The following is a 25,917-nucleotide window of genomic DNA, read 5'->3' as shown; positions in this document are numbered from 1 at the left end:
GTCTCTTTATAACATTCAATTATATGAATGTTGGAACTTCTGATGTTGTTCCTCAGGTATTGGACACTGTGGCATATTTTTTTCTCTTTGATTTGTCAGTTAGGGTAATTTCTTTTAATAATTTTCATGGCTATATAATAATTGTACATTTTTATGGAGTACTTATGATATTTTGATACAAGCATACAATGTGTAATGATCAAATCAGAGTAATTAGGATATCCATCACCTCAAACATTTATCATTTCTTTGTATTAGAAACATTCCAATTCCACTCCTCAGTTATTTTGAAATATGCAATTAATTATTGTTAAGTATATTAGCCCTATTATGTTACTGAATGCTAGTTCTTATTCCTCCTATCTAACTATACTTTTGTAACCATTAATCAATCTCTCTTTATCCTTCCCCTTCCCCTCCCCACTACGCTTCCCAGCCTCTGGTAATCTCCATTCTACACTCTATCTCCGTGAGATCAGTTTTTTATTTCTCATATGTAAGTGAGAACATGAAATGTTTGTCTTTCTGTGCCTAGCTTATTTCACTTGACACGATGTTCTCCAGTTCCATCCATGTTGTTGCAAATGATAGAATTTCATTCTTTTTACGGCTGAAAAATATTCCATTGTGTATCTATACCACTTTTTTTAGTCCATTCATCCATTGATGGACACTTAGGTTGAATCCATATATTGGCTATTGTGAATAGTGCTGCAAAAAACAGGAGGGTGCAGATATTTCTTTGATATAATGATTTCCTTTCTTTTAGATATATACCCAGCAGCAGGACTGCTGGGTCATACAGTAGTTCTATTTTTAGATTTTTTAGAGCCCTCTCCCACACCCATACTGCTTTCCATAGTGCCTATGCTAATTTACATTACTATGTCTTCAACTTCACTGATTCCTTCCTCCATCTTGTCTAGTCTCCCTTAAGCCTGGTCAATGAATTCTTCATTTCTCATAATGTACTCTTCACTTCTTTTATTTCTCTTTGGATCTGTTAAAATATTTATTTTACAACTCTTTAATAAAATTCCACATCTTTTCATGACTGTTTTTCCACCTCTCCCACTAGATTTTTTTTCCCACATTTATCATGGTTATTTTACGTCTCTATCTGATAATTCCAATTCTATGTGTGGATCTGCTTCTACGGACCACTCTCAAGAATATTCTGTTGATCTTGGGCCACACTTTTTTTTCCTCATGTCTTATAATTTTTTATTGAGTGCCTGATGGTTTCTGTAAAAGAGCAATAGAAATTTACAGAAATGATAGTCATCCCCAGAAAAGGGGACACCACTTCTCTTATTAGGCTGCTAATTAGGAGACTGAGTGGATTAAGTCTATAGTTAAGCAGAGTCTGGGTTGTGCCGTGGCTTTAGTTAGATTCAGTTCTTCATTGCCTTCAAATGTGTTGAGAGCAGAACCTTCTCTTCAGCAGGACTTGGGACTTGAGTCCCAGAAAGACTCTAGAATCTCTTTACTTATTGTTAATCCAGTAACCAACTTTCTGAACCAAGGGATATCTCTTGATGCTTTACAGGCCAGCTCCTAGGTTTTTCAGTTGCTCGGGAGCTCTCTCTGCTCTCTAGTTTCACCATGGCTTTTTGTGCTTCAGGATATCTTTCTACTGATCTTCCCTTCCTCTAGCCTTCCAAAGAGCCACTGCAGTACAACTAGTGAAGGCCTAGAATGCACTGGGGGGACTTCTCTCAAGGCTTTTTCCCTGCCTTAGCCTTCAGCAGACCTCTTTTAACTGGAGGAGGTCCTGCAAGCCTTAGGGGGATCTCTCTCAGTTTGGCTGCCTTGGCTTTACATTTGGTTGACAATTCAGTGAAGTCCCATGAGACGGTTGGTTGGTGAGTGCAGAGATGGTCCGTGCCTGGGCTTCTTGGGGTTCTCACACATCACACAACTCCAAACACATGCATTAAAAGTTCTTTACAATTTTAACTGGTGTCTCTATGGTGACATCTTCCTTTCACCATTTCTCCGGGGACCAAAGCAGTCATGAGTTTCTGCTCTCCTTGTCACTTTCTGAAATTTAGTTTATTTAGGTTTATTTGCAATTTCAGATTTCAGGTAAGTTTTTTAAAAGTCTAATTTTGTGGCTTATATCTTTTGTTATGGTTATTAGGGTAGGAGTAATAATCTCTTATAGCTTTCTACATAAAAAGCAGAAGTCCTGCCTGAATTTCAAAGTCATAAGCTAACCATATGGTATCTATTATCCTAGTAGTCTGAGTTTGAATTGGAAAGACCTTGGAAGGTTTTAAGCAAGAGATTAGGCAACAACTGTGAGTCATAAAACATTTCATACAACTCTGCAGTTGAATAGTATGTATGAAAATATATGAAATGTAAAGCATTTGAGGAATAATTATAGTCGAGGTAACAATAATAATTACTGTTACATGGTGTTATATGTCATTTCTCATATTGATTGCTACACAGTTTCCAGTAATTCATTTAAAAACTTATTGTACACATAGCCATTCCAGCCTTTAATTGTGTTCATTTCCTATATTAAGACATCTCCCCACCCATACTTTGTAACCCAAGAGCCATAACTAAATTTACAATTTAAACTAAATCAGGCACAAAACAGTCACTGATCATTTTAATATTGAAGGTTTTAAAGGACACATTATGAAAAAATTAAAATGCAAAAAGCAGCACAAAGTTAAATTGAATTATTTATTATGGAAAGATTAGTCAATCTGGTTACTTCCCTAAATTTTGCATGAATAAAATATTACAGAAAATTTCCTTTTGGCTGATCAGTATATAGATCAGAAACTCCCCAAAGAAGATGTATTAATAAAGTTAACTCATTCCTTATTAATGCTCTAGGCATTTTAACAACATGCAAAGTGAAATATCTACCTCAAAAATGACTTTAATGATAAGTTATTTCTTTGCTTCATGTACACAATGGATAATTAGTTCAGGAAAAGAATCTCAGAGGGAGAAAAAATAGCCAACTGTGAAATTCACAAATACTTTCCTTGGATTGGGTACAAATGCTATTCAGGCTAATACCAGAGATGCATAAATTCTTTCTATCCTATTTACAATCCAGTCTTGATTAGTTAGGACCTCATTTTCCAGTTTGTGAATTATCTAGGTCTTTGATTCTTCTCTTCCCTCTGGCTGATTACCTTTCCCATTTCTCTGCTCATTAGCACCTCCACCAAAGGAAATGAAAATCCAGGTGAAAAGGAAAAGTAAATCATTCATAGATAATTCTAAATAATCTGATGTTTGGCTTGAAAAAACAATCTTTTTATTGTGCGTAAGTATATATGCATAGTTTTATTTAAGAAAATACAGTTTCTTAGCAGAACAGTGGGGACTGTGTGGTCAGATGTTCTGTTATCAATTTGAAATTCTATCACTTACTATTTAAAAACTATCCATAGGAAATTCCTTACCTTCATCCAGATATCAGTCTTACCCTGCAATCAGGATGATATTCGTATCTTTTTTGTGAGGTTATTGTGAGATCAATTCAGAGAAATACACATCTGTATCCTATAAATGGCTATACAAAACTAAGAAATCGTTATGTTTTCAATTTGTAAAACCCCTTTGTCAATTCTTGTTTCTTCTACTTTCCTTAAGAATCAGTTTGCTTTGGGGAAAAGGCTCATTGCCAAAGTATATCTCTTTTTTTCTTCTTCTTCCTTGCTCCTTGTAAAAAAATCGTACCTTTTCTCTCTAACATGGTTATGAAATACACTGGTAGAAAGGTTGAAGAGACTGGTAGAAATATGGTTACATCTTTACCAACAAATTTCATTCACTGATTCTTCCCTGTCTCCTATTAAAATGGGTAACTACTAGTTACCTGTATTAGTATATATTCTTACCAAAATGGCCCTCATTCTAATTTGTACTTTTATAAATTTTGGTTATTAAAATAACCACATAGTAAAATTTTCAGTAAATTAAAGAATTCATTATACACATTTAACTGTTATGTCAAAGTATACTTCATTTGTCTTATTTTAAGGATGTCTGGTTTGCCTGGTGATTAAGCTAGTAGTCCTGTGTCTCCCATGAACAGTCTCTTTTTAATTGATTTATAATTAATTGGATCATATTTGTGGATCACAGATATAGTTTAAACTGAATCAATTACCTAATCAAAAATAACGGTTAAAAAAGAAAAGCAGTCATTAAAATACAGTATATAAACCCTTAAAACAATAATGTGTTAAGTATTTGTTTTTTAGAAGCTATTTTAAACAATAAAGAGGATGCTTTCAAGTAAATATCTTAGAAGACCTCAGGGGGAAAATGTGAAATTAGTTCTTTGTGAAAAATAAATATCTAAAGAGTATTCCCTGTAGGGTACAATGTAAAAGAATAAACTAGCTACTGGTAAAAAAGGAAGCTGGGGGAGAAAAAAATATATAGTTATCAATAAGCCCAAAAAAGAGTAAAATGAAATGAATAGTTTGTAACAAAGCTAATGCAACACATATACTTGTAGCATATTCTGCTAAACAAAAACTTTATATTGCCTTCTACATTTAAACCTCTCATAAAACAGTTGTGCATTTTTCTAAAATTGCTTACAAATTAGCAGATTAAATGGGCCCTTTGAGATTAAAAAAAAGGTACATTTTAAAGGCTTGAGGGGATAAATAGGAGGAAAATAATTGTTACACTTTTCACATTATCCTTTCTTTCCCCTTCTTTCCGCAGCCCTTTAAGAGAAGATTGCATTAGAGTTGAGTTCTCAACACTGATTGTTATGAAATAGTACCAAATTGATACTATGTAAGATTACATTGGAGTTGAGATCTCAACACCAATTGTTATGAAATATTACTAAATTGATATTATGTAAGCGAGCCTACTGAACAAAGCTCTTCAGCTCTTTCAATATGAATTTTATTTTCATTTTTTGACATGAACTGGGTATGTGACAAACGTAAGCAATTTATAAATTGTTTCCATTGCCTCTCTCATGAGCTAGTTTATACCAAGAAAGACTCCACATTCACTGCATCATTGCCATCCCCAGGGTCTCCTTCACATGGTTCAGTCAGTGTGTTAGATGCTATACTTCCAATGTGGAAAGACAATATTCTCACCCAAAAGGCAGCCTGACAAATTACAAAATGAAGGGGAATTTGAGAAAGAGTATGTTGGAGCCAGTAATGCTTGTAAAATGACTCTTTTAAAAGGTTTGATGGATTTTCTCAAGATTCTTCTTTTACTGAATGACGTGAACCACCAGCATTTTAATCTTCAGTAAAGCCAAAGCTTAAAAATCCAACAAATATTTCTTTTATTTCTTAACACTGTATAAGGTCATTTTTAACTTCATGTTAATTCCCATGACTCAGTATCAAAGTGAGGATGATCAAAATGCTAGAGGTTGTTAATTGACTGGTATCTTTAAGAGTCGGGTAGGGACTGAAGAGCTAGGTAGCCGGGAGTTAGCGATTCAACTCAACCTAAAAGTAATTCCCAAGATGCATTCCAGGAAAAGGGCTATAATAATTTTAAGTTAAACCAATTTTTTAAACAGATTTATGGAAGTATAATTCTATATATGTTATATAAAGTATAAAATAATAATTTATTAAAGTATACAATAAATTATACATACTTCAAGTATACAATTTTCTAAATTTTGACATATGTAATACTTTGAGACCATTATCACAATCAAGATAATGAACATATCTATTTTGCCAAAAAGTTTCCATGTGACTCTTTATAACTCCTCTCTCCCACTCATAACCCCTCTGTCCATGAGGCAACCATTGATTTACTTTGTGTCACTATAGATCAGTTCACATTTTCTAGAGTTTTAGGGTGACATAATAATATATGTACTTTTGTGAGTTTTTTTTTTTTAATCTCGATTCCTTCACTTGAAATAATTATTTTGAGATTAATCCATTTTGTTGTATGTACAATAGTTCATTCTTTTTATTGCTAAGTGATATTTCGTAGTATGAATATACCACAATTTGTTTATCTTCTCAGTTGTTGATGAAAATATGAGTTGGTCCCAGGGTTTTTTTTGTTGTTGTTGTTGTTGTTGTTACAAACAAAACTTCTATGAACATTCCCGTACAAGTCTTTGTATAGATATATGTTTTGTTTTCTCTTGGGTAGATATCTAAAAGTGAAATATCTGGGTCATACGATGGGTATATGTTTAACTTTCTAAAATAAACCCGCCAAAGTACTGTATCAGATATATGATTTGCAACTATTTTCTTTCAGTCTGTCATCTGTATTTTCGTATTTCTTTATAATGAGTTTGAAGAAATGTTTTTAATTTGTATCAAATCACATATATCCTTTTTTTCTCTTTCAAAGGCAGTAATTTTGGTAAGTATCTGACAAATATTTACCTATCAAAGGTCAAAAGTTTTCTTCGAAAAATTTTATAGTTTTAGGTTTCTCATTTAGGTCTATGAGTATTTTAAGTTAACTTCTATATATCATGTGAGATCTGAATCAAGGCTTACTTTCTTGTTGCATAAGAATACCCAATTTTTCCAGCATATTTGCTGAAAAGACTATATTTTGTCCACTGAATTGCCTTTTTGCATCTTTGTCAAAAATCAGCTGTTCATATAAATAATTTGTGGGTTGTTTGTAGGACTTTCTATTCTGCCACACTAATCTATTTGCCTATCTTTATGCCAACACCAGACTATCTGATTACCGTAATTTTAATATATCTTGATATCAGAAAGTTTTAGACTTCCAACTTTGTTCTTTATGAGTTGTTTCGTAAATCCTTTGCACTTCCATATGAATTTCAGGATCAGCTTGTCAAATTCCACAAAAAAGGTTTGCTAATATTTTGATTGGGATTGCACTTTATCCATAGATAAAAATGGGAAGACTTGGCATCTTAACAATAGTGGCTCCTCTGATCTATGAATACAGTATATTCTTCCATTTATTAGGTTGTCTTTAATTTCTCTCAGAAATGGATTGTTGTTTTCAGTGTTCTTATCTTTCATATCTTTTGTCAGGTTTATCTGTATTTCATGATTTGCTGCTACTGTAAATGATATATTTATTTCAATTTCCAGTTGTTTATTGCTGGTATATAAAAATAAAATTAATTTTTTTTTATCTATTATTATTATACTTTAGGTTTTAGGGTACATGTGCGCAATGTGCAGGTTAGTTACATATGTATACATGTGCCATGCTGGTGCGCTGCACCCACTAACTCGTCATCTAGCATTAGGTATATCTCCCAATGCTATCCCTCCCCCCTCCCTCCACCCCACAACAGTCCCCAGAGTGTGATGTTCCCCTTCCTGTGTCCATGTGTTCTCATTGTTCAATTCCCACCTATGAGTGAGAATATGTGGTGTTTGGTTTTTTGTTCTTGCGATAGTTTACTGAGAATGATGATTTCCAATTTCATCCATGTCCCTGCAAAGGACATGAACTCATCATTTTTTATGGCTGCATAGTATTCCATGGTGTATATGTGCCACATTTTCTTAATCCAGTCTATCATTGTTGGACATATGGGTTGGTTCCAAGTCTTTGCTATTGTGAATAATGCCACAATAAATATATTTGAGCATGTGTCTTTATAGCAGCATGATTTATAATCCTTTGGGTATATACCCAGTAATGGCATGGCTGGGTCAAATGGTATTTCTAGTTCTAGATCCCTGAGGAATCGCCACACTGACTTCCACAATGGTTGAACTAGTCTACAATCCCACCAACAGTGTAAAAGCATTCCTATTTCTCCACATCCTCTCCAGCACCTATTGTTTCCTGACTTTTTAATGATTGCCATTCTAACTGGTGTGAGATGGTATCTCATTGTGCTTTTGATTTGCATTTCTCTGATGGCCAGTGATGGTGAGCATTTTTTCATGTGGTTTTTGGCTGCATAAATGTCTTCTTTTGAGAAGTGTCTGTTCATGTCCTTCATCCACTTTTTGATGGGGTTGTTTGTTTTTTTCTTGTAAACTTGTTGGAGTTCATTGTAGATTCTGGATATTAGCCCTTTGTCAGATGAGTAGGTTGCGAAAATTTTCTCCCATTTTGTAGGTTGCCTGTTCGCTCTGATGGTAGTTTCCTTTGCTGTGCAGAAGCTCTTTAGTTTAATTAGATCCCATTTGTCAATTTTGGCTTTTGTTGCCATTGCTTTTGGTCTTCATGCTCATGGGTAGGAAGAATCAATATCATGAAAATGGCCATACTGCCCAAGGTAATTTACAGATTCAATGCCATCCCCATCAAGCTACCAATGACTTTCTTCGCAGAATTGAAAAAAACTACTTTAAAGTTCATATGGAACCAAAAAAGAGCCCGCATCACCAAGTCAATCCTAAGCCAAAAGAACAAAGCTGGAGGCATCACACTACCTGACTTCAAACTATACTACAAGGCTACAGTAACCAAAACAGCATGGTACTGGTACCAAAACAGAGATATAGATCAATGGAACAGAACAGAGCCCTCAGACATAACGCCGCATATCTACAACTATCTGATCTTTGACAAACCTGAGAAAAACAAGCAATGGGGAAAGGATTCCCTATTTAATAAATGGTGCTGGGAAAACTGGCTAGCCATATGGAGAAAGCTGAAACTGGATCCCTTCCTTACACCTTATACAAAAATCAATTCAAGACAGATTAAAGACTTAAACGTTAGACCTAAAACCATAAAAACCCTAGAAGAAAACCTAGGCATTACCATTCCGGACATAGACATGGGCAAGGACTTCATGTCTAAAAATACAATTAATTTTTACTAGCTAATCTTATATCCTGCAACCTTGCCAAACTCACTGATTATGTGAAGTATTTTGACAGGGCCAAATCTAGGATAGGCAAGTTAGGTATTTATCTCAGCTGCAAAAATTAAGGGAATGGCAAAAGTCTCAGTAATGAAGAAGGTGTTTTACTGTAATTAAAAAATAAAATAAAATAAAAATAAAAAAAATAAAATACAATCTAAAAACAACAGCCTGTGGGCTATCTGTAAATTAAGTGATGTTTTTGGTTGGTTGTTTCTTTGGTATATTCCATGGATTTTCTACATAGATAATCACATTGTATATAAAGACAGTTTTACTTCTTCCTTTGCAGTCTTTTATTTTTTTCTTCAAATTGGACAGGGCAGAATCTCTAGCATAATGTGGAATGGAAGTTGGTGAAAGCAGATATCCTTATTTCACTTAGGAGGAAAGCATACAGTCTTTCACGATTTAGTATGATATTAGTTGTAGGCTTTGTTGTACACACTCTTCATCAAGTTAAGGAATTTCCCTACTATTAGTTTGCTGAGATTTTTCCCATTTTAACTAGAAATAGATTTTTAATTTCTTCAAATTTTTTTTTCTATTGAGTTTATTGAGATAATATATTTTGTGTGATTATCACTATTTAGTTTATAACATATGAACTATGTTACTTTCAAATGTTAACCCTATCTGGAGTTCCTAGGATATACCTCATTTGGTGATGATGCATTTTTAAAATATATTGTTGATTTTGATTTGTTAACATTTGTTTAGAATTTTTGCATCTGTGTTCATGAGGTCCTCAGTTTTCTTTTCTTGTACTCTTCCTCTAATTGTGGTATCAGGGTGTTGGCCCCATAGAATGTGTTGAGAAGTATTCCCTCTACTTTACATTTCTGAAAGGTATGTATAGAACTGGCACTATTCTTTTCTAAATAGTTTAGCGAACCTACTTGTGAAGCAATCTAGGCCTGAAGTTTTATTTCCTCTAATGTTTATCTATTGTTTCTTGAATAAGCTTTTATAGTTTGTGTCCTTCAAGGAAATTGTCCAGTTCACTCAAGTTGATTAATTCATTTACATAATGTTGTTCATAATATGATGTTATTTTCCTTTTAACATCTGTAGAATCTGCAGTGATGTTATCTCTCTCATTTTCTATATTGGAAATCTGTGTTTTCTATATTGGTAATCTTTTTTTGTTTCCTGATCAGTCTGGCTAAAGTTTGGTCAATTTTTTTGGTCTCTCAAGGAACCACCTTTACCTTCATTGATTTTCTCTGTTATTTTTCTTTTTCCAATTTCACTGCTTTTCCACTCTGATCTTTATTATATCATTTATTTTATTTACTTTGGGTTTAATCTGCTCTTTTTCTAGTTTTTAAAGGTAAAATGTAGGTCATTAACTTGAGACTTTTTTCATTTTGATACACGCATTTGGTACTATAAATTTCCCCATGAGTAATGTTTTATGGCACACCACAAATTTTGACATGCTGTATTTTCATTTCCACTCAGTTCAAGGTACTTTCTAATTTCTTTATGATTTTTTCTTTGATCCAAGGGTTATTTAGAAGTCTATTTTCTAAGTATTTGAGACTTTTCCAAATAAATTCCTGTAGTTGATGACTAATCTAATTCTACTGTGGTAAAAGTATATACTTTGTATAAGTTGAACTGGTCTAAAATTATTGAGACTTCTTTTATGGCCAATAATATGGTCTATCTATCTCACTAAATATTTTCTATGTATTTGAAAAGACTGTATTCTATTGTCATTCAACAGCATATTCTATAAATGCCAATTAGATAAGTTGGTTGATAGCATTTTTCAAATATTTGATAGCCTGACTATTGTCTTATTACTTCTTTTTTTTTTTTTTAATAGAGAAGGAATCTCACTACATTGCCCAGGCTGGTTTCAAACTCCTGGGCTCAGCAGTCCTCCTATCTTGGCCTCCTAAAGCGTTGGGATTACAGATGTGAGACACTGTGTCTGGCAGTTTTATTGCTTATTGACAGGAAGGTATGGAAATCCCCAACTATAATTATGGGTTTTTCCATTTTTCCGTACAGTTCTATCAGTTTTGCTTCATGTATTTTGATGCCCTGTTATTAAATGCATAAATACGTAGGATTGTTATCACCTCTGGGAGAAATGACTCTTTCATCATTGTAAAATAATCTTTTTTTTGCCCCCGGAAGTATTCCTTGCTTTTATATCTACTTTGTCTGCCATTAATATAGCATGTTTTATTGGATGAGAGTTAGCAGGGAATATATCTTTTTTGATTGTTTCAATTTTCTTCTATTTATGTCTTTATACTTAAACTCATTTATTATAAGCAGCATACAATTGACCTTACCTTTTAAAAATCCAATCTCAAGGCCGGGCACAGTGGCTCACACCTGTAATCCCAGCACTTTGGGAGGCCGAGGTTGGGGAATTACCTGAGGTCAGGAGTTCAAGACCAGCCTGACCAACATGAAGAAACCCTGTCTCTACTAAAAATACAAAATTAGCCAGGCATGGTGACGCATGCCTGTAATCCCAGCTACTCAGGAGGCTGAGGCCTTGAACCGGGAGGCAAAGGTTGTGGTGAGCCAATATCACACCATTGCAATCCAGCCTGGGCAACAAAAGCAAAACTCCCTCTCAAAAAAAAAAAAAAAAAATCCAATGTGAAAATCTCTGCCCTTTAATTGGGGTGCTTAGACTATTTACATTTTTCATGAGATTATTTAACGGTTAGGTTTAACTCTATCATGTATATACTATATGGTTTCTATTTTTCTATTTGTCTTGTCTCTTTTTTACTCCTCTTTCCTCTTCTTCTTTCTTTTGGATTAAGTACTTTTTATGATTCCATTATATATCTATTGTTGGTTTTTTGGCTATAACTCTTTGAGGCTTTATTTTAGTGATTGTTTTAGAGTATCTTTAAGGTACTCTCAGAGCATCTTTGAATTATCACAGCCTACCTCCAAGTAATAGAAAACTTTATAAGAGGTGTTAGAACCCTAGAGTAGTATACTTCCATCTCTTCCCTCACAACTTTCGTACTATAGTTGTACATTTAGCTTTATGTATGCTATAACCCTCATATTATCTTATTTTTTGTTTAAACGACCTATTTTCTTCTAAAATGAGTTAATTAATGGGAAAACATCATATATTTACCCATGTAGTTACAATTCTGGTGGTCTTTATTCCTTTGTGTGGAACCACAGTTTGACCTGGCATCATATTCCATCTGCCTAAAACAGTTTAACATTACATAGTGTAGACCTCCTTTTATTGTGCTTGAAAAATTATTTATTTCACTTATATTTTTAAAAGGTATGTGGCTGGATTTTGAAATCTAGGTTAATATTCGTCCTTTTCTTCTTTCAGTACTTTAAAGATATTGCCCCTCTGTCTTGTAGCTTCAGAGAATATGTCTTTATTCTCTGGCTGCTTTTAAGATTTTTCTCTTTATCACTGGTTTGATTAATCTGATTACATTACTGCCTGGTATAGTTTTCTTAATGTTTCTTATGCTTGGAGTTGATGAAGTTTCTTGGGTTTTTTTTTTTTGTGTGGAGGTGTGTTTTGGGAGGTTTGTAGTTTTAGGCAAAACTGGAAGCTTTGCACTATTATTTCTTGAAATTTTTTTCTATATTTCCACAACTTCCTTCAGGAACTCTAATTACACATATATTAGGCCACTTATTGTCACCAGCTCCCTGATGGTATGTTTACTTCTTTCTCTTTCTCTCTCTCTCTCTGTGTGTGTGCACGTTTCATTTTGGATAGCTTTTATTGTTATATTTTTAAGGTTACTAATCATTTCTTATGCAATGCCTAACGTGCTTTTCATAGCTTCCAGTGTACCTTTCATCTTATTCATTGTAGTTTTCATTTCTGGAAGTTTTATTTAGATCTTTTATCTATCTTCCATGTCTTAGCTTTTTGGATATAAGGAATATAATTGTAATAACAGCTTTATTGTACTTGTCTGCTAATGCTAATCTTGTCACTTCTAGGATGGTTTTAATCTATAAATTTTCCTCCTATAATGGCTTATGTTTTTCTACTTATTTACATAACAGATAATTTTTTATTGAACGCTGGATATTGTGAATCCTACCTTTTTTGGTGCTAGGTATTTTTGTATTCCTATAAATATTCTTCAGCTTTGTTCTGGGTTGCAGTTAAGTTATATGGAAACACGTTGATCCTTTCAGATCTCACCTTTAACATTTGCTGGGCATGACCAAAGCAGTGCTCAGCCTGGGGCTAATTATTTCCCAATACTTAATTAAGAGTCTTATTTATATTCTATTCAATGCTTGTGGTCATAGGGTTTTCCAGTCTGGTTGGCAAGAACAGTCAGTATTCCCAGATACATGTAAGAACCAAGGAGTAGTCCATGTCATTCCTCCTTTTTTCCAGTCTTTTTGTTTACTCGCATGAGCTGATCTGTACTCTGCTGCATACTCAAGAGAACACCTGCAGATCTCTGGAATTCTCTTTATGCAGCTCTCTGCTTTCTGTACGTTATCTTCTGAATTCTAGCCACTTTGCTCTGCCTCCTCAACTCAGGGCCTGGTGCAAGTCCTTTGTTTTCTGTCTCTCAGTGACCACTCTCCTTTATTGCCTGATGTTCCGGGTCTTAAAAGCTGTTGTTTCATGTATATTCTAAGATTTTTGTTGTTGTTTCCATTGGGAGGGTAAATCCAGTCTCCATTTCCATCTAGGATGCACTAACATTTTATTTTAAAGAACTACGAATGTCCTATGTCAAGAAAATACTTGGCTACATGGAGACGTAAACTAATCACAGAACTCTGAGCCATATTACATATTCTGATTCATTTTTTGCTACCCTTGTTTTGTGAAATTAAATATATTTTATTTTTTTTTCTTTGCTTCTATGCTGATACCAAGAAAAGAGCTCACTATTTAAGTGTTTTAATGAGAAGCTGTGAAGTAAAATGAATGAATGATATTAAAGCAGGGGAGTATAATAAATAAAACATTAAACAAGGAGTCCAAAAACTTACATGATATAGGACATATAATGAACTCAAATTGAAGGAATCACTGAAAAACATATTTAGCGAGTTAGTGTTTAATTTTTAAATTGGTAACTATTTCTGAAATGAAGTATTTTGTACAAAACCACTAGTTCACCAAGTTTTGAAAATCAATTGGGCAATATACTTTAAAAGCTATACACATGCTGTTACCTTTGACTTGCCAAATCTCCCTTTCACAACATATAAAAATATTATTTTAAAAGTAGGGATAAAAACCAAATGCATAAATATTCTATGCAATCTAATTTATGGTAGTGAATAATTACCGTGTGTCAAAATGTTATACGTAATCTTTCACAATGTTTACAACAACCTCTGAGGGTCACACAGATGAGGAATTGAGGCTGAGAGTGTCATAAAAAACAAGTCAGAGGAGATGTTGAGATTCAAATCTGTTCTGACTCTAAGCCCTCTGCCTTTAGCTCCTAGACTACAACTCTAGAAAAACAGAATTTTGTTAGGATAAGTGGGCATGGATGTTTTTACTCTTAACCACTCATATTTTAAATTTCCACTACTATTATGATATATTCTTATTTTTTTGTAAATTAGAATAATATTTTTAAATGTCCACAAAATAACGTCACTAGATAATCTGAGTTAAAATTTGCCCCGAATTTTGGCAAAGAAAGGAGGATGGGATGTAAGTATATATTGACTCTAGAATTCATGAATATCAGAAAATCACTACGTAAACTCTAGTACAAAAAAACTGAAATGTTTCCTGGGGATATACTAGTCTTCCCTTCAATAGCTGCTTCAGCAGTTTCCTAATTTATTTAAAATAAATCAGCATGGGACTGTGTAGAAATCAACAGAAACAAGGACTTGACAAGCTCAAAAAATTTCAGAGGGAACAAAGGAGGAGTCCCTTCAGTACAGAGACTCTTACATTTCTCTTTGTGAATATCCTCTTTGGGGTACAAGGCAAAAGAACTAAGGTGATGTTCATGCTCTCGAAGTTCTTTGATAAGCATCAAAAGTAATTATCTTGTACTAGCCATTGCTGGCCTGACAACAGACATATTATAGTTTCACCTGTTACTAAATTTTATTTTTTTAAACAAGTTGTGTGAGTGACAAAAGCCCCCTATTTCTAGTAAGTGAAACTTAATTATAAAAACTTCAAAGAAATAGAAGCCTACTTTTGCGGAGGTAGTCTTCATTGGAGATGGCAAGAAGATGGTACAAGGGCTGTGGGCTAACGTACACCCATCGAATAAGCAATAAGCATCCTCCTCGCTTGCAGGACACCTAAATTTGACTCAGTTCCCTGACTTCCCCCATTCTGGAATACAGAATTTCAGATGAGGCCAGGTAACAGCTCAAATCGAAGTCCAAATGGAGTCCCATTGACACTATTTTCAATAGACAGCTACATCCTTGCAAAGCATTAAGAGCTGGGCATAAAATGTCCTTAGCTGGGACTAAGAGCAAGACAATGCTCGGCTGATAACATCACTTCTTTCTTTGTCAGATCATTTGTTTTCTTTTTTGAAAGTTTATATTTAAGATTGCCCAGTTAACTGGGTTGGAATAACATATATTCTTAATTTCTCAGGCTACTTAGGGCCAAATGAAATATTTCTTCAAGGTGTAATGGAAAGCCTTCCTGGCCTAGTGCTTTCACTCACTAGCTGTGTTACCCAAGACAGTCAATGCAAGATCTGTAAGTGTCAGTTTCATCATGTGTTAAAATGGGAAAAAAAAATCTCTGCTTCACAGATACATAAAGCCCTTTGCACAGTGCCTGAAACACATGAAATGCTCTTAATAAATTGTTCTGATACAGGAGTTTTAAAAATATTTAATAATATAGGTCAAGAGCCATCAATAACGCTGGCTGTGTATGTAGTAGAATCAACTGATGAACTTTATAAAAAACACACACACATATATACATACACATATACATATATACACATATATACATATACACACACACAAACATACATGTATATTCATTGTATCAACAGGAGATTTCTGAAATGATTGAATAGAATAGGGCCTAACCATAAATATCTTTTTAAAAGCTTCTCAGGAGATTCCAATATCCAAACAGAATAAAGAGCTACTGGACACAGGTTCTTAACCTGCGGTCCAGAAACTCTTTATAGAATACAGAAATCCATAAACTCGGGTGAGAAAATATTTAGACTTTTATTTTTACCAATCTTCTAAACTTTGGCATTTTTCAATCATGAATGTATAAATTAAAAATAAGGCCCCTCGGTCCCCAGGTGAGACAAAATGGACTCTTTGTGTCAATAAGACACCAAATTATAAAGGAGACCTAAGGCCATGCCAGGCAAAGGTAAAGACAAGCACATCTGCACTTAAAGAATAAACTGTTCTCAGTGCCACAAGGATCTTTTTTTCTTTTTCTCTGGCAGTTAAACAAGCACTGGCCTCAAGATAAGCAATATAAAAACAATTACAGCTCACTGATCACCAGACGCTGACTGACTTCCCCTCTTCCACAAGTCATAACTACAGGTTTGATTGGACAAGAGATGGATTTTAGCAACTTTCTCCTGATAAGGGTCTACAAACCATGGAATGGTTCTGGCCAGTTTACAGAGGCTGTGCACTGAGTGCCTTCATGTCTCTGCTTCACCTTTTGATGTATACAGCCCAACTGTAATACATTCAAATGTTAAGTCTCCACTGCAAAGTGAACATTGCATGTATATACCATGCATGTTTGTTCAGCACACATGCATTAAGACCCCTTCATGCATATTCATAGCTTCTCCTATAACCTAATATGTAACTTAAACGTTAAGGCCCCTTCATGAATATTCATAGCTTCTCCTATAACCTAGTATGTATACTTAGCCAACCCCTTCACCATAAATTCCTGTCTCACCTTTCTTCCCTTGAAGTTTCTGTCTCTGGTTTTGGCCAGAAGCCTGCTTCCTAGCCCACAGGTAGTAATACTTTCTAAGTATTACTGCTTTCTAAATGTATAAATTGTCTTAATTTTTTTTTTTTTTGAGATTGAGTTTCAATCCTGTGGCCCAGGCTGGAGTGCAGTGGCATAATCTCGGTTCACTGCAACCTCTGCCTCCTGGGTTCAAGCAGTTCTCCTGCCTCAACCTCCTGAGTAGCTGGGATTACAGGCATCTGCCACCATGCCTGACTAATTTTTTGTATTTTTAGTAGAGACGGGGTTTCACCATGTTGGTCAGGCTGGTCACAAACTCCTGACCTCAAGTGATCTGCCTGCCTTGGCCTCCCAAAGTGCTGGGATTACAGGCATGAGCCATCACACCCAGCCAATTGTCTGCTGTTTTTAAGATGACAAATGCAATAAAACATAGTGGCACTATTGATATCTGTCACTTTGCACCAAAAGAAATCACAGAAAATCACAGTAGAGTTGCTGCAGAAATCTCAAGTACTTATACTCACCACGACATCAAAATTTTAGTAGTTATTAGACCCACCACTAGATTGTTACTTAGTGCCTTAATAAAAAAAAAAATACATTACTATATCATATATTTTAAGTGAGATAGTGAGAATCCTGTGTAACCCTATGAATTTTGTTTTATGTCTTCAAAAATATTCTGGAAAGAGGCTCTGAAGCTTCGCCAGAGTGCCTAAGGAGTCCCTGGTACACATAAAATGTTAAGAACTCAATATTTAGAGGCTATTTGTCAGTAAAGCACCTTCAGCAGTGCTGATGTAGATCAACTTCTTTGGAGTCACTTTGAACCTAATGTGTACAATGCTGATCTCTCAGTAATTAACTGAGGAAGTGTTTTTTACAGAAATGAGGTGTATTGTAATAGATGTATATTTACATATCAATTGTTCTTCCTTATTAATTTCTCTAACAAAGCCATCATTTCCTTTTCTATCTTCACTAGCCGATTCACTGCTGAAGCCCTACCTTCTGCTTCCTACTTTAACTGCCACAAATGATAAAAAATTTCAGTCTTTGCTTCCTAATTCAGTGCATTCAAAGTGCAGCATGTATTTTTTGTTAAAAAAAATTTTCCCTGGCCCGAAATATATGATTCATATGGCTTTTGCATTGAGAATAAAAGGATTCACTTAAAATTGACTTCTGCAAGCCGCAGTTATTCTGTACATTTAATAATAAGCATTACAAAATCTCAACTTAGGAACAAAAAGCTCTTAGTCAGTAATAAATTGTCGCTACAATGATCAATGTGCCAAATTTAATTCACAGATAAATAAAAGGAAACCTTGAAAGCCAAGCAGAAGTCTAGTGTGAATGTAGGCTTTGGTGTAACTGTGACAATTCAGAGATGAGCCCTCACAATATATTTCAGAGGTCTCTCTGCCTTTACATTCAAGAAGTTCATCAGCCGTCTCCTCTGGTTCATGGTCAACTGGTGCTCACCCTCTCTGGAAACACAGACATTAACTACTGATATTAGCTGACCTATATCCACACCCAGAACAATTCTTTTTATCAGAAAAGTTAGCTTTTGCTTAGAAGCTGCCACAGTGGGTTGAATTGTCCAGTCCCTGTCATTAAAGGTGGCAGCCATGCACTCGAGAATGATGTGAAAAAACTCCAGCAAGAGTGATAATTAAACTTGGAAAATGAAGGGTCACCTTCTTTCATTCAGCTCATTGGGCAAACCCATCAGAATAATTCCAAAACAGCGGGGGACTGTCTACTCTCAGCATGGCAATATCGAGGTGCACACACATTATTTCTACGGGTTCAAATGGGAATGCCATTTTAATGGTATTTAAAATGTTATCTTCGATATGAAGGGTAAAAACATTAGAAATTAGTTCTAGGAATACAGAAAAAGAATAATGTGTGTAATCTAAATAGGGAAAGAATCAGAAACAAGAAAAGTATGCATTGTTTTCTCAAGAAAAAGCATTCTAAGAGAAGAAAACTTTCACCAGAGAAATTGAAAAGAATATTAACTATGTCTCTTCTTTCTACTTGACTGTAGAATCACAAAGCAAGGGTTTCATCTCAGCTTTCTTGTCCACTTACTGTCATTTCTTGGTGGTCATTATTACAACAACTTACTCCTACCCAAAAAAGAGAAAAAGTGTCACATGAAGTTAAGACAATCCATTGGTAGGAGTTATTTTCCAGGAAAATATTCTTTTTTCAGACACATTAGCTTACCTAGATACTATTGAATCAGTATTTGGGAAATTATATTTCATACCATTCTCATGTTGCATTAAAATGTAATACTAGACCGGAAACAGTGGCTTACACCTATAATCCCAGCACTTTGGGAGGCTGAGGTAGGAGGACTGCTTGAGTTCAGGAGTTCAAGACCAGCCTGGGCAACATAGCGAGACGTTGTCTCTACAAAAAATTAAACAATTAGCCGGGCATGGTGGCATGCACCTGTAGGCCTTGGGAGGCTGAGGCGGGAGGATCACTTGAACCTAGAAGCTGGAGGCTGCAGTGAGCCATGATGACGCCAATGTACTCTGGCCTGGGCTACAGAGTCGGGTTGGGGGGGACCCATCTCTAGTTAAAAAAAAATGTAATACTGAATATTTAAGGACAACATAGGCAAATGCACTGGATCAGAGAACACTGTTATCAGACAGAAGCATGGATGGTAAAAGCAAATTTCAAGTTCAAATTCTAGCTTCATCAATATTTAGGTGTGTAACGATTGATATGGTACTTAATCGCTGTGTGCCTCAGTTTCCTCATCAGTGAAATAGAGAAAATAATACTACCTATCTTATAAAGTTGTTCAAAAAGATCAAATGAGCTTAAAATAAATAAAACTTTTGTAACTGTGCCTAGCACAGAGTGAGTGCTATATGAGTGCTCATAATATATTATAACCATTATTATTATGTTGCATGTTCAGTAACTGGCAGAGTATTTAATACTGTAGATCAGGTTTACAAACATATTATTTCCTTTTATAGTTGATCTTTTTATTTTTTTTATCTTTTTTAGTCCTTATCATTCTGAGAAAGGCTTCCCAAAAGATGTGGGTCCTTTAATAAACAAATAGCTCAGCATAATTCTTATATAGAGTTAATTATATAATGTAAAAACAGGGATAATTTTCACATCAAGCTCAGGAAGGGAAAAATTCCTAATAAGCAGAAACTATAGATTTTAGACGGGTCATGATAGTTCCCTTCACATCCAAACGACTATCTTGAGGAAGATAAATTATATTTGTTCTATGTGCATGTATTTTATTTCAAGTTAATGTATTTTATTTTATTTCATGTATTTTATTTCAAGTGCATGTATTTTATGTCAAGTTCTATGTGCATGTATTTTATTTCAAGTTTATTTCTATGTGCATGTATTTTCATGCAAAATTATCTCTTGATAATTTTGAAATAATTAGAACTGTCTAAAACAGAAAAAAAACTTGATGGGCAAGGCAATCGTGTGATTTCTATATTCCTTTGTAAGAATTTGCAATTTATCGTTTGTAGACAAACATCCACCAATTTCAATAGATTTAAAAATATTTATCATTAGTATACTTAAGTGTTGTCTTTTGTCTTTGAAAGATACACGTAGGTAAAAAAATATTTTCGATGACATAAACACACACATTGCCTCAAACCTCAACCTCCATTCACTAACAATTCATTGAAAGAAAGAATGAAAGAAAGATAAATAAGTTGTGTGTATTTGAAAGAGACAGAGAACTGAGGAGGAGGGAGGGGAAAAGGGAGGAAGGAAGAGAGAGAGAAAGAGGAAGAGGGAGTAGGAAAAAAATAGGAAGTGGGAGAGGGAGGTGGGAGGGATAGGGACAATAAATGAATGACATTAAGGATCACCCTAACCAGACTATTGAAGAGAAAATATTATCTATTATATTTAAGCCTGATTTTACTGCAATATTTAGCCATGGTTCTTTAAGAGAAAAAAAGATTTTATAAAAGATAGTTGACTCATTTAGTATAGGAGTGTTAAAATTATTTAATAAATTATTTCCCACTGAAAAAATATAGACTTCATAGGAAGATATGCCACTTCTGCCTCAGGTTTATATTTAAAATGATTTATAGTCTGCAATTTCTTCCTAAGGTCATCACCTTCATAAATACCAGCCACATACAGTGAAAACCAACTCAATAAAATGAGTATTTCATATCTCTTCCTTCTGCTTATGTAGATACTTCTTCCATCTTACATGGCACCCATTTATAACAAAGCTTCATATTGTGTGGATTTTTATGAGTTCTTGAGCTTTTCTTTCTTTTTTATCTTTCTATGCATCAGCAAAGCAACTGGCAGATTCTTTAATAAAATATACACATTAATATTTATAAGCCTATGAATTGGATGTTTAAATAAACATTCACCAACTTATGCCAATTCTCTTGTTTTAGATGTTAAATCACACTTACGTTGTCTGGAAAGTCAGCCTTTAGTTCAGTGACACTTTGACACCAATATGCAGCCGTTTTCTCACTGATGAGCTCAATATTCAGAAAGGAGCTTTGTCCAGGGCCATACATGGGGCCAGAGGTGGTTCCCCGGACGATTCTGGGGGAAACATTTGTCACAATGTCCTGATGAAAGAGTAAAGATATTGAGTCTCCTTTTGACAAAGAAAAGCTATAATCTTTATTATCTGCTCATTTCCATATGACAGTATTTTATGAGGTCCCTTCTCACATTTTTGCAGAGGAATTTTTAATATACATTAAATTAGAATTGAACATAAACTACTTGCAAATAAAAAGGTAAAATAAAGTATTTGTTAGCTTTAGCTAAATTACTTCTTGTAATGCTAGGTTTAGAATAGTGCAAAAATAAAAATATTTATTTCATTAACACTCATTTAGGGCATACTCATTTTAATTTGTTTGCAATTAAATAATAAAAATATGATAGGTAAAATGCAAAAGTTTATCATTTCTGTCTATTTAATCTAGGTATCTCCAATCATAGTTTAACTCCAATAAGAATTAACGTTAGTAAAAAGTTTATATTTTTTTTCAAAAAAAGGAACTCCGATGTAAATCATTGAAGGAATACATATTAGTATTACTGGCTCATCAACCATTAACACACATTCTAACAAACTGGCTAGGTCAAATTACTTATAGGATTATAACTATATATTCACATTCAGTGAGAAGAAAGTCACTTTCTCCAAGACTGAAATCAGTATATCAGTAACTTCCTGATACCTATAAACAGTAAACAGTAAAATTAACTTGCTTGTTAAGTATAATTAACAATCCACAACTCCTTCTAAAGCTGTATTAACAAAGAAGAATAACATTCTTCCATTACTTAAAACTAAAAAGAAACAAAGAAGGAAAATGTTTCTTTTGCCAACTTCCAATTAAAATTAATTTTGAGTAAAGGTCATTTAGTTAAGGATTTATCAGAATTAGTCATTTAAGTACCCCTCCTCACCATCTTGTCACTTTTAGTAAGATAACATGAACCCCCATTAGTATATAGCAATTAAGGTCAATTTACATATTTTAATTAAGAACCACCCCATATAAAACAATTAGCGTAATAGGCATACTAACTGGATTTCATAACATTTGGACGTTTTTCCAACTAGATAGACAGGAAACCTTAATTAGCATTAATTAGTGCTGATCTGCATATGTTTGATAAGGCATACCCTTGCCACAAAAGATTATTTATTCCTGAATCTGCCAAATGCTACAGTTGCAGAGGATAAAAGGACTTTTCTTCACATTGCATGTTAATTTCTGGTAATTTACATTCACTTTTACATGCGAATTAGTATATTATAAAATAAATGGTATAAATGTTACAATAAGCCTCCTTAAATATGTACATTTTAACTTATAGGAATCATGCCAGTTAATTTTTTACTAATTAAGCCATTCCATTTCTATTGTAATTGTGTGCAACATCACCAGCCTTGCTTTGATTTGCTATTGTGAAACCATGTTTCACAATCTTAATGGGTAAAATGACAAATAGAGTTACTCCACGAAGCTCAAGCCTTGTGGGTCAATTTCCATCTTGGCAAATGCTTAAATGTATGTTCTGCGTCCCTACAGGTGGCTCTGTGAAGCTCATCCAGTGGGTACTCCGGTGTTTTCATGGTCTGAGAAGACAATTCTTGAAATATTTCACTCAGATGAGGCTGGTTTTTTTCTGTGTTCCAATTTTCAAGAGCCATACCCTTTAAACCTTGAGATCCTCCTTTTCTCTGCTTTACTCCCTACTCTAAATGCTCTTCACCTAAGTAAGTCCAACCTAGGCCACAAGTTGTTCTCTACACAGGATTTCTTAGCCAAGGAGGAGTGAAGTCTGTATTTAGTTCACCACGTCAAGTGCCCTGGTACTGTGTTGGTGGGCAAATAATGGGGCATCTGGTTTTGATGACCATTTTTTAATTTATTGGTCTGGAAACAGGTGCTTCCTGCTTATTCAACAAAACTGATTCATGTTAGCAGCATCCCTACTCCTGCCCATTCTCCATATCTTCACTTAGACTTCAGTTTCTTTGAGAAGTTTTTCTTTTCTTTCCAACTCCATTGAGTCTTAGTAACATGCTCTGACTCATGCCACCATAACAATATACACCTTCCTCAATTGGCATTTCTTACTACCATTTATTGTGATTCTCTATATTCCTGACTGTACCTTCCACTACAGCATAAGACTTGTAAAGAACGAAACTATATTTTGTTTACTATTATATGCCCAGCTTCCAGCCTGCCCTTTAGTGGTGCTAAAATAAAGTATTGTATCTTGAATGAGTCTAGACTAAAATCACAGGCACTAGAATAAGTCTTGTCCTGAGATATGAGAACCAAAGACATTTATTGCTGGCCGCATTCTGCTGCTGAACAGACCGGTGGTTTGGGCTTTGATATAGTTTGGATGTGCACCCCACCCAAATCTCATGTTGAAATGCAATCCTCAGTGTTGGAGGTGGGGCCTGGTGGAGATGATTGATTGCATCATGGGGGAGAATTTCTCATAAATGGTTTAGTATCATCCTCTTGGTACTGTCCTCATGATAATGAGTGAGTTCTTGTAAGATGTGGCCCTTTAAAAGTGTGTAGCACCTCTCCCCTCTTTCTCTTGCTCCTGATTTGTCATATGATGTGACTGCTCCCCCTTCACCTTCTGCCTTGATTGGAAGCTTCCTGAGGCCTCCACATTAGCAGATGCTGCTATGCTTCCTTTAGAGCCTGCAGAACCATGAGCCAATTAAACTTATTTTTCTTCATAAATTTCCCAGGCTCAGGTGTGTCTTTATAGCAAAAACAGGCTTTTATTCAAAGTTCAGGATTTATTACTATGCTTAGATCTTTTCCTGCTAGTCCATTTGTCTAGAATTGGGTTCTTGCTTGCTTCTTCTGATCCTTCAGGGACCCCTTTTTCTACAACTCAGTACACCCCCTCCCATGGATAGATCCCTGAACCAAATGCTGTGATACAAAGCACCCACTGCTATAGGCCCTCTCATGCAGCCTACTGTGACCACTCCCTGACAGAAAGCATGCTTGAACTTCATCTTACTGCAGCTTCTGAGACCTTCCTGGTTGCTAGTTCTTAACTGCTGGGTATCGCTGATCCCTAGGATTTAAATAGAATGCCCGCATTCAGATACAATCCAACTACCAGACTTTTTTGGTTCATGTGGATGTGTATTCTTAACCTGATCCATGACCACCTAGGGTATTTCCTAGCTAATGAGCCTGTCCAACTACAGTTGTCTTTTATGTTTGTCCTGTATGCTAAGAACACATCTTAACAGTATAGGTAGGAATTTTTAAAATATCATAGAATATAAAAGACACAGAATGGAAATTTCACCTATAACTAGTAAGGAAAAAATCTTCATGGTTCAGGAATTCTAAGCTATATGCTAGTGCATGCTATGTGCTATTTACAGTAACTTACTAATAACCACAAGGCCAACATCTCACATTAGCCAAAAGGATCAATAAGCTGACAATATTTAATTGGAAGACTGTCAAGAAAATGTTTCTTTCTTAAGCATTTTCCCCCTCAGTAATACCTCAAAGCCTACAATTCTACCTTTAAGAATTTTTTCTTTGTGTATTATGAGTTAAGTTTCTTGTTAATGTTGGAGCTGGTTTATTTTTCTCTTCTATGATGTGGTGTTAAACTGTAAATACAGCATAGGAGAGTTATCAATGATCTCCTTAATCAAGATAATGAACAGGAAGTACAAACCAAATCAAAGGAAAATTTATTTGCTTTATGATAGAGAATGCTTATTCCTTTGTGTTGATTTATAATAGAGAATGTCTATTTAAACAGGTCAATTTTCTCATTCCTTAATTCAACCAAAGATAAAAGACCCTTTATAACTTCTCAAATTACAGATGCCTACTGTTGTAGAACGGGTTAACTATCTGTAAGGAATTTGTTAGCATCATAGAAATTCAACATTTTCCAAATTCAACTAAAGTGCAAAATTCCAATGTATTCATCCAGTAATAAATTGGTAATATAAATTTCATTCTAGGTTTTCTTTCCCAAATTGTCATGTTTGCTATTGTTTTGCCAAAAACCTTCTCCACTGACTTGAGACTTTTAGAATTTTTAAATTAAGTGAAAGATGAATGAAAACACATATATAACCAATTATCTTTGGTTATATAACTAGAGTTAGAGTTTCAATAATTGGACAATAACTTACTAAAGCTTTTGACCTGGGAAGACTAGAATTTGAGCATGATTTCATAAGAGAATATTTTGCTTTAATATTTAATGGCTAAGTCTTATTAGCATTGCTTAAGGGAGTTAATATAACAAAATAAACATATTCAAGAATAGTTAGAGTAGATAAGAGTTCATTCTCCATAATAAAAAAGACAAACTGCCATAGCTCTCATCTTCAGTGCATTGACGATATTCAGATATTTTAAAAACAGATGTTTAAAGAAAAGGAAGTGTTAGGTAATATCTTTGCTTTATGTAATATTATAACTACCATTATAACATCAAGTATTAGTGACCTTTTAACATTTGAAGTGATGATAATGATTTTTTCTCTATCAGAAAAGAGATTTAAATGGTAAGCGGACTGATTATATTTGTTTAGGGTCATTTACTTGACCTCTCTTATTATAAA

At 34.5% G+C, this 25,917-nt stretch overlaps 1 protein-coding gene across 4 annotated transcripts in view; it reads right to left on the bottom strand.

Moving 5' to 3' along the window:
• The window catches only part of DPYD (dihydropyrimidine dehydrogenase), an 844,474-nt gene that overhangs the window by 348,904 nt on the left and 469,653 nt on the right, over positions 1–25,917 (bottom strand). For all 4 annotated transcript variants that reach the window (XM_054437947.2, XM_063652706.1, XM_063652704.1 and 1 more), the window contains one exon: positions 21,209–21,373. In XM_054437947.2, the coding sequence (XP_054293922.1) occupies positions 21,209–21,373 (165 nt within the window). The remainder of the gene's footprint in view (positions 1–21,208; positions 21,374–25,917) is intronic.

The sequence above is a fragment of the Pongo pygmaeus genome, chromosome 1 (assembly GCF_028885625.2).
Source record: "Pongo pygmaeus isolate AG05252 chromosome 1, NHGRI_mPonPyg2-v2.0_pri, whole genome shotgun sequence".
Lineage (NCBI taxonomy): Eukaryota > Metazoa > Chordata > Mammalia > Primates > Hominidae > Pongo > Pongo pygmaeus.
This window is presented reverse-complemented; position numbering and strand designations above follow the sequence as displayed.